This window comes from Pseudochaenichthys georgianus, unplaced genomic scaffold, assembly GCF_902827115.2.
Source record: "Pseudochaenichthys georgianus unplaced genomic scaffold, fPseGeo1.2 scaffold_777_arrow_ctg1, whole genome shotgun sequence".
Classification (NCBI taxonomy): Eukaryota; Metazoa; Chordata; class Actinopteri; order Perciformes; family Channichthyidae; genus Pseudochaenichthys; species Pseudochaenichthys georgianus.
The window spans coordinates 5698-15748 of record NW_027263325.1 but is presented as its reverse complement, the minus strand read 5'-3'; the positions used below and the strand labels follow the sequence as shown (position 1 = coordinate 15748).

General features: G+C 39.4%; 1 protein-coding gene across 1 annotated transcript; it reads left to right on the top strand.

Moving 5' to 3' along the window:
* Positions 1-362: 362 nt before the first annotated feature.
* Positions 363-9744, top strand: LOC117444275 (voltage-dependent calcium channel subunit alpha-2/delta-4-like; the record flags this gene model as incomplete). The annotated part of the gene is made up of 5 exons (XM_034079942.1): positions 363-377; positions 2548-2607; positions 7401-7563; positions 9340-9471; positions 9684-9744. Coding segments are annotated over exons 1-5 (431 nt in total), but the record flags the coding sequence as incomplete, so codon positions are not given.
* Positions 9745-10051: the final 307 nt, after the last annotated feature.

Genomic DNA, 10051 nt, shown 5'->3' with positions numbered 1-10051 from the left:
TTGATTGGCTCATTGAGTTTTGCTCGGACTAATTGGACTTAGAGACTGACTCTATAGTTCAGAGAGGAAGATAGCAGATCAACCGCACCTCATATATTTATAAATTGGTCCATACGGGTCCGATGTTTCCGTTAACTTCCGCGTTGAGTCTGACTCTGGGGGAATTATCACTTTGATATCATTATGCAATAATGTATTTTTGTAATGTACCCTGAAGGCAGCATCCCCTTTACACGTCACTCATCTTGTCTCCCCGTCAGAAACTGAAGGATGTGGAGCCCATCATTAAGATGGTGGATCTGAACGGGAACGACCTGGTGAAGGATTACTCCGACGAGATCGAGCGCTTGTTGGGAAAGAAGATGAAGTCTGTGAAGGTGAGGAAAGAACTGACCCCCATTATGCAAAACCAAACCTCTCAGATTCAAGTTCTCTAAGGTTTACCTACTTTTACACACTTCTGATCAACTGTGAAGATTTAAATTGTTATGACGAACGCTTAGACAGTATCAGCTCATTATCAGATTGTGAATATGATAATATTATAAAATGCACAGTTCTTGAGAAATATTGAACATAAAACGCTTAAATAAGACGGTTTTTAAAGGTTTGTTTGGTCACAGCACTTGTTGATTAATCAGACATTGTTTGTTTGTTTGTTTGTTTGTTTGTTTGTTTGTTTATTTAAAGGACAGTGCACATTAATCCACATTGCTGTAAGTGAGCCAGTGTTAGCCAGCAGGCTAATTTACAACTGTTGTCCTTGGCAAGATGTTAAATGACCACAACAAGACTAGAGAAATAAAAACATCATTAAATAGAGTACAGCAGACAACAGCAGTACAAAAATAAATACATAGCAGTACAACAATAAATACATAGCAGTACAACAATAAATACATAGCAGTACAACAATAAATACACAGCAGTACAACAATAAATACATAGCAGTACAACAATAAATACACAGCAGTACAACAATAAATACATAGCCGTACAACAATAAATACACAGCAGTACAACAATAAATACATAGCAGTACAACAATAAATACACAGCAGTACAACAATAAATACATAGCAGTACAACAATAAATACACAGCAGTACAACAATAAATACATAGCAGTACAACAATAAATACACAGCAGTACAACAATAAATACACAGCAGTACAACAATAAATACATAGCAGTACAACAATAAATACACAGCAGTACAACAATAAATACACAGCAGTATAAAAATAAATACATAGCAGTACAACAATAAATACACAGCAGTACAACAATGAATACATAGCAGTACAACAATAAATACATAGCAGTACAACAATGAATACATAGCAGTAAAACAATAAATACATAGCAGTACAACAATAAATACATAGCAGTACAACAATGAATACATAGCAGTACAACAATAAATACACAGCAGTACAACAATAAATACAGCAGTAAACAAATACACAATAAATACATAGCAGTACAACAATAAATACACAGCAGTACAACAATAAATACACAGCAGTACAACAATAAATACACAGCAGTACAATAATAAATACATAGCAGTACAACAATAAATACATAGCAGTACAACAATAAATACATAGCAGTACAACAATAAATACACAGCAGTACAACAATAAATACATAGCAGTACAACAATAAATACACAGCAGTACAACAATAAATACATAGCAGTACAACAATAAATACATAGCAGTACAACAATAAATACACAGCAGTACAACAATAAATACACAGCAGTACAACAATAAATACACAGCAGTACAACAATAAATACATAGCAGTACAACAATAAATACACAGCAGTACAACAATAAATACAGTATAAAATAAATACACAGCAGTACAACAATAAATACAGCAGTACAACAATAAAAAAAGTTAAATACATAGATAGCAGTACAACAATAAATACATAGCAGTACAACAATAAATACATAGCAGTACAACAATAAATACACAGCAGTACAACAATAAATACACAGCAGTACAACAATAAATACATAGCAGTACAACAATAAATACATAGCAGTACAACAATAAATACATAGCAGTACAACAATAAATACACAGCAGTACAACAATAAATACACAGCAGTACAACAATAAATACATAGATAGCAGTACAACAATAAATACATAGCAGTACAACAATAAATACATAGCAGTACAACAATAAATACATAGCAGTACAACAATAAATACACAGCAGTACAACAATAAATACATAGCAGTACAACAATAAATACACAGCAGTACAACAATAAATAGGAACAAACAAACATGTTGGGGGGGGGGGGTGCCTTGCCGTTTAGCATTTTTAAAATGAGACATGCGTCGGTGTGTTTTAAAATATTTCCCCAGCGGAGCAGGTTATGTTTGTCCAGGATTTTTGCAATAGTGGTATACATTGCTTAATTACTTTTTTAATACATTTTCACAATACTTAAAATCAACACGTTTAATAACAGGTGTTTCTCGTCGTATTCATTCTGACTGTTTCTGTTTTTGTGTCAGAGGTTAGCGGAGTCTGCAGAGGACGCTGACCTCTACCACGAGTTCAACGCCACACTACAGGTGGGTGCTCTGTTTTTATACGTATTTGTATTTCTCTCAGCGCACTGAACACATGCAAACATTTGGTGAACCTACAGGACATTCAGTTTCTTTTTTATACATTTAAATCTTAATAATATCTTTTGTCATATTTTGTTTACATCCTCGCCGCACAAACATATACTCTTTACCCCTCCTGTTGTCTTCGGGTCAAATCTGACCGATTTACTACTTTCATCAATCATAACTTTTTAGTTTTACATTCGATTGCATTCAGGCTTCATGACATCCTTCACAGGAGACATTTGAACATGTAACATTGCTGATCACCGCTTCCATTGCATTCTGGACCCAAACTGGTCGACACAGCCTTGAAAGACACCTGCCGCATCATCGCGGGATGCGTTAAGACAACACCTGTCCCGTGCCTCTACGCGCTAGCTGGCATCTCTCCCCCGCACATCGGACGACTAGGTATCGCTCAAGACGGACGGAGAACACAGACATCAGACACCCCTTGGATGGCCACGCAGCACCCCCACGCAGGCTCCGATCCAGAGCCAGTTTTGTGCAGACAGTCCTGCCCCTCCAGACAACCAAACAAGCAGCAAGGACCAACATCTGGGAAGACGAATGGCAAAGGAATGACACACGAGCTCTTGAATGGCTGGACAGAGGAATCACACCAACGGAAAGCCTCGCTAGTCGCCACGACCTCGGCTGGACAACCTGGAAGGCACTTGATAGACTGCGTGTGGAACAGGGGAGGTGCAAAGCTCTGGTGAAAGCGTGGAACTAGACCACAGAAGACACGTGCAGCTGTGGATCAGTGCAGACCTACCGATGCCCCCCGGTGCAGTCCAGAAGACCTGGCAGAACCGACCCCATCAGCTGTGCCCTGTGCCGATACTGGCAGAACCACATCTGAGATTGCAACGGACTCGATGAAGAATTTAATTTTGGATGATTTAGTCAACTTTGTAACACCCATGATGTTCCTGGTCAAACATGACCGCCATAAAGAAAAGGAATTAGTAACCATCCAGATCAGATCACACACACACACACACACACACACACACACACACACACACACACACACACACACACACACACACACACACACACACACAGACACATACACAGACACACACACACACAGACACACACAGACACACAGACACAGACACACACAAAGAACAATTTGACACATTTCCCGCTCTTATGTGCCCCTCCCCCGCATGGATCACACCTGGCACACCAATACATGTTCAGTGTCTGTTCTTTGTATATTTACTGCAGTTCTTCATGTACACCAGTACTCTGATATAATATGTACAGTTTGAAAGGGTGTTAAATGACATTTGGTGAGGATTAATGTTTTTTGTGTTAATGTAATATAGGGTGACCAGACGTCCCCGTTTTCCGGGGACAGTCCCCGTTTGTATTGGCCTGTCCCCGGTTGAAACTGTCCCCGTTTTTTAATATGCGTTAAAAACACATAGTAACGTGAAATAAAACCTTTCATGTCAGGAAACACTGGGTACACAGACTGTGGTCGAGCCAGCCCGCACGTTGTATTGCGGTCTGATTGCGGTGCGCGAATATCCTATGCATTACGGTAGAGGCCTGTAAAAACTGCCTTCAAAATAAAAGCGTTTACTCGGTCAAAAACAAATATACCTAAAAAACACACCAAACATATTCATATATACTGGAGCTTAAATTAAGAAAGATGTCCTCTATCATGTGATCAATACTAATGTAAAACAAACTACCACATTATAACTGAGTGAATGTAAAATGTAAGGATACAGTTATGAAGACATCTGACATTTCCACTGGGTGACTAATTCAATCGATGTTGACACCATCTCACAACACTCCTAAAGTAACATTACTTTCTGAAGCACAATTTAAAATGTCTGCTGTTTAAAATCTCAAATTAGATTTATTGTCCATCTATATTTAGATTATTATTTAATGGAAACCGTCCATAATAAAAGAGTCACTCGAAGTCAATCAAAGACTTATTTCACTTCAGGGTGATAGCAGGACATCCCATCTAATCACTCAGAGAGAATCTGGACAATCTGATGTAGAATTTCAAAATAAAATACTTTTGAAATGTCATATATGGGCTATCGTCCCTCTGTTTTTAGATAAGAATAAAACAAAAACTATCCAGTATCAAAGACTTATTTCACTCCAGGGTGACAGCAGGACACCCCGTCTAGTCTCTCAGAGAGAATCTGGACAATCTGATGTAGAGTTTCAAAATAAAAGACCTGAAGTCTCATATATGAGCTATCGCCCTTCTGTTTGTATCCAACAGTTCAAATGTTCGAATTACATTGAACCAGAATTGTCCCCCTTTTTTCTTTAACAGTGAAGAACATTGGATGTTGATGAGATATTGACCGCAAAACTCAAAATGTCCCCGGTTTTATTTTGAAAATCTGGTCACCTTATTGTAATAGCAGTTCAAACAGGACCGGTCAAATGAGACCGCGAACACCAAAGTAAGGGGGACACAATAGGAGGACCATTGAATCGTCAAATTTAAATAAAGCAATGATAATAACATATTTTTTATTTATTAAATCAACTTTGAATGCTTGCTTTTGTCCTTTTACAGTGTTAGTTGACATGATAAAGTCTTGATGGAGCTCCAAACAAATGGAAATAAAAACTATAATCCTTATTTATGGAACAATTTTAGTATAAAGGGTCAGAGCCGACACAGATTTGGTCTTAAACTTTATATACATGTCATTGTAATTGCTTTAATGAATGCACATGTGTGCCTCATTTTGGTTTCAGCAAAAAGCTTAAGAGTAACTCTCTTTTGATTGCATTGAAAATGTAGTTTTTGAAGCTAAAAAAATATATGTATTAAAACTGATTCTTTGGTTGGAAAAAAAACACATTGTGAATTTAAACATAATTACATCTATAGATAAATATGATTTAAGAGCTGAATATATTCAAGTGAAAGGAGCCTCTAATCTGTGACTTTCTTTGTAAAAGGCTGCATATCCATATCCAGTACAATACCCCTAAAAAGTGGTATTTTACTGTAAATACCCCTCGTTAAAGGTGGGGTAGGTAAGAATGGAGAAACCAGCTCGAGTGCGCTAGAATTTGAAAATACACAACCAGAAAAAATCTGCCCCTTCCTTCAGACTTCCTCACAGAGCCCCTCCCCCAACACACACGAACGCGCACATGATCAATGAGGGCACGAGATAAATGTGTGCCCCGATGGAAGGCTGACAGGCAGGTAGGCCATCCGGTTACTTTAGCCGGCTCAGATGATTGGTCGTGCTTTCTACAGCGCCACGGTTTCCACAGATGACTTTTGTGATGGATTCATTGCTATCGGGACGTTCAGAGCATTCCATGGAATATAACAAGTGTTTCTGAAGTGAATTACCGACCCCACCTTTAACATGCTGTGTATTTCTGTGTTGGACGGACTAAATATGGATTAAAGCAGAATATTTGGTCACACAAAAACATATTGAGCATTTTGGAGCTGTTTAAATCTCTAACCCAAGAATAAACACAGAACATTATGTATTTATAGATCTGTGGTGGACTTTATGAATGAAGCTCTGCAGTTCTGTGTTTATCCTCAGATAATCCCTGCGCCGCCTGACGCCTCTAATCTGTCCTTTGCCCGTCTCAGCTGCTTTAAACTCAGTGCTAATGTTAGCATGCATGCTAACGGCGTTTAGATCAGAGGTGGAGCAGATTTAAAGCCTCAGCTGACACCTGGAATTAGATCAAACTCCTCTGATCCTGAGAGGAAACCAGGTCACACTGCAGCGGGGCAACAACCGAACATATCGACATGTAAAAACAATACACATGATGGCCTTTTATCCTGTTTGATTGGTTTGTTAGAAAACTGAACAACCAACACATCTCTGAACAAGGAACATGTAAACAGGTTTTTCAACCAATTTCACATAAAGACATTTGAGTTAAACCAACTAAGACTGACATGAAGGCATAACAACGAACATACTAAGAGATAATTAATATTAGAGCAAGCATTAAGAAACGTAACTATAGAAAACAATATAAGTTTTATTCTGAAAGGCTGTCCTACTTCCTGTCTCCCATCAGTTCGATTATTGGTATCTTATTCTGAAAATCTGTCTCACTTCCTGTCTCCAGTCAGTTTGATTGTTAGCATCTTATTCTGAAAGGCTTTCCCACTTCCCGTCTCCACTCATCTTATTCTGAAAGGTTATCCCACTTCCTGTCTCTAGTCAGTTTGATTGTTAGCATCTTATTCTGAAAGGCTGTCCCACTTCCTGTCTCCACTCATCTTATTCTGAAAGGTTATCCCACTTCCTGTCTCTAGTCAGTTTGATTGTTAGCATCTTATTCTGAAAGGCTGTCCCACTTCCTGTCTCCACTCATCTTATTCTGAAAGGTTATCCCACTTCCTGTCTCTAGTCAGTTTGATTGTTAGCATCTTATTCTGAAAGGCTGTCCCACTTCCTGTCTCCACTCATCTTATTCTGAAAGGTTATCCCACTTCCTGTCTCTAGTCAGTTTGATTGTTAGCATCTTATTCTGAAAGGCTGTCCCACTTCCTGTCTCCACTCATCTTATTCTGAAAGGTTATCCCACTTCCTGTCTCTAGTCAGTTTGATTGTTAGCATCTTATTCTGAAAGGCTGTCCCACTTCCTGTCTCCACTCATCTTATTCTGAAAGGTTATCCCACTTCCTGTCTCTAGTCAGTTTGATTGTTAACATCTTATTCTGAAAGGCTGTCCCACTTCCTGTCTCCCCTCAGTTTGATTACTACAATTCGATGATAATAAACTCAATGGATGAGGACGGAAACAGTCCAGATATGGGCGCTGAGTTTCCTCTGGAGGAAAATGAGCACTTCAACAACCTGCGTGTCAACATGTTGCTGAGCGACATCCAGGTTCCAACCAACGTCTTCAACAAAGGTCAGAGGTCAACCTGTGTGTCTGAACATACATATAATGTTCAGGTGTATATCAGTGTGTAGTGTCTCTACTTTAAAGAGTCCTCTCCTGCTGATGTTCAGGTGTATATCAGTATGTAGTGTCTCTACTTTAAAGAGTCCTCTCCTGCTGATGTTCAGGTGTATATCAGTCAGTAGTGGCTCTACTTTAAAGAGTCCTCTCCTGCTGATGTTCAGGTGTATGTCAGTATGTAGTGTCTCTACTTTAAAGAGTCCTCTCCTGCTGATGATCAGGTGTATATCAGTATGTAGTGTCTCTACTTTAAAAAGTCCTCTCCTGCTGATGATCAGGTGTATATCAGTATGTAGTGTCTCTACTTTAAAGAGTCCTCTCCTGCTGATGTTCAGGTGTATATCAGTATGTAGTGTCTCTACTTTAAAAAGTCCTCTCCTGCTGATGTTCAGGTGTATATCAGTATGTAGTGTCTCTACTTTAAAGAGTCCTCTCCTGCTGATGATCAGGTGTATATCAGTATGTAGTGTCTCTACTTTAAAAAGTCCTCTCCTGCTGATGATCAGGTGTATATCAGTATGTAGTGTCTCTACTTTAAAGAGTCCTCTCCTGCTGATGATCAGGTGTATATCAGTATGTAGTGTCTCTACTTTAAAGAGTCCTCTCCTGCTGATGATCAGGTGTATGTCAGTATGTAGTGTCTCTACTTTAAAGAGTCCTCTCCTGCTGATGATCAGGTGTATATCAGTATGTAGTGTCTCTACTTTAAAGAGTCCTCTCCTGCTGATGATCAGGTGTATATCAGTATGTAGTGTCTCTACTTTAAAGAGTCCTCTCCTGCTGATGATCAGGTGTATATCAGTATGTAGTGTCTCTACTTTAAAGAGTCCTCTCCTGCTGATGATCAGGTGTATGTCAGTATGTAGTGTCTCTACTTTAAAGAGTCCTCTCCTGCTGATGATCAGGTGTATGTCAGTATGTAGTGTCTCTACTTTAAAGAGTCCTCTCCTGCTGATGTTCAGGTGTATATCAGTACGTAGTGTCTCTACTTTAAAGAGTCCTCTCCTGCTGATGATCAGGTGTATATCAGTATGTAGTGTCTCTACTTTAAAGAGTCCTCTCCTGCTGATGATCAGGTGTATGTCAGTATGTAGTGTCTCTACTTTAAAGAGTCCTCTCCTGCTGATGATCAGGTGTATGTCAGTATGTAGTGTCTCTACTTTAAAGAGTCCTCTCCTGCTGATGTTCAGGTGTATGTCAGTGTGTAGTGTCTCTACTTTAAAGAGTCCTCTCCTGCTGATGTTCAGGTGTATATCAGTATGTAGTGTCTCTACTTTAAAGAGTCCTCTCCTGCTGATGATCAGGTGTATATCAGTATGTAGTGTCTCTACTTTAAAGAGTCCTCTCCTGCTGATGATCAGGTGTATGTCAGTATGTAGCGTCTCTACTTTAAAGAGTCCTCTCCTGCTGATGTTCAGGTGTATGTCAGTGTGTAGTGTCTCTACTTTAAAGAGTCCTCTCCTGCTGATGTTCAGGTGTATATCAGTATGTAGTGTCTCTACTTTAAAGAGTCCTCTCCTGCTGATGATCAGGTGTATATCAGTATGTAGTGTCTCTACTTTAAAGAGTCCTCTCCTGCTGATGTTCAGGTGTATATCAGTATGTAGTGTCTCTACTTTAAAGAGTCCTCTCCTGCTGATGATCAGGTGTATATCAGTATGTAGTGTCTCTACTTTAAAGAGTCCTCTCCTGCTGATGATCAGGTGTGTGTCCTTGTTCCTGCAGATCCCAACATCCTGAACTCGATCTATAACTCGGAGGCGCTGAACGATGTTTTTATCGGAAACTTCCAGAAAGATCCCACGCTCACCTGGCAGTTCTTCGGCAGCTCCACCGGGTTCTTCCGGATCTTTCCCGGTCAGTTTACAGAAACACATATGTTTCAAAATGTTAATTAAATAACTGATTAAGCAAAATATATAATATCTCCTTGTAAAGAAAAGGTAAAACCAAAAGGGAGAAATCTGTCTCTTTGTTGTTGTGTTTAAGATGCTGCTTCCTTTCTGTGTATTAACCAATCACAGCCTATCATCAGGTACTTAGAGTTAAACGCTCTTATCTCACCTCAGGTATTAAATGGACTCCAGACTCTAACGGTGTCGCAGCTTTCGACTGCAGGAACAGAAACTGGTGAGTTCACTCCAACACATACTACTTTCATACTCCACAACACAGTGACATCACTATGTAACACTCGCACTTCTATAGGCTAGCGCTCCAACACATTATACGAGATCTCTAAGTGGTTGACCAATCACAACAGAGCCAGACAGCTAACCAACATCAGCAGGAGAGGACTCTGTGTGTGTGTGTGTGTGTGTGTGTGTGTGTGTGTGTGTGTGTGTGTGTGTGTGTGTGTGTGTGTGTGTGTGTGTGTGTGTGTGTGTGTGTGTGTGTGTGTGTGTGTGTGTGTGTGTGTGTGTGTGTGTGTGTGTGT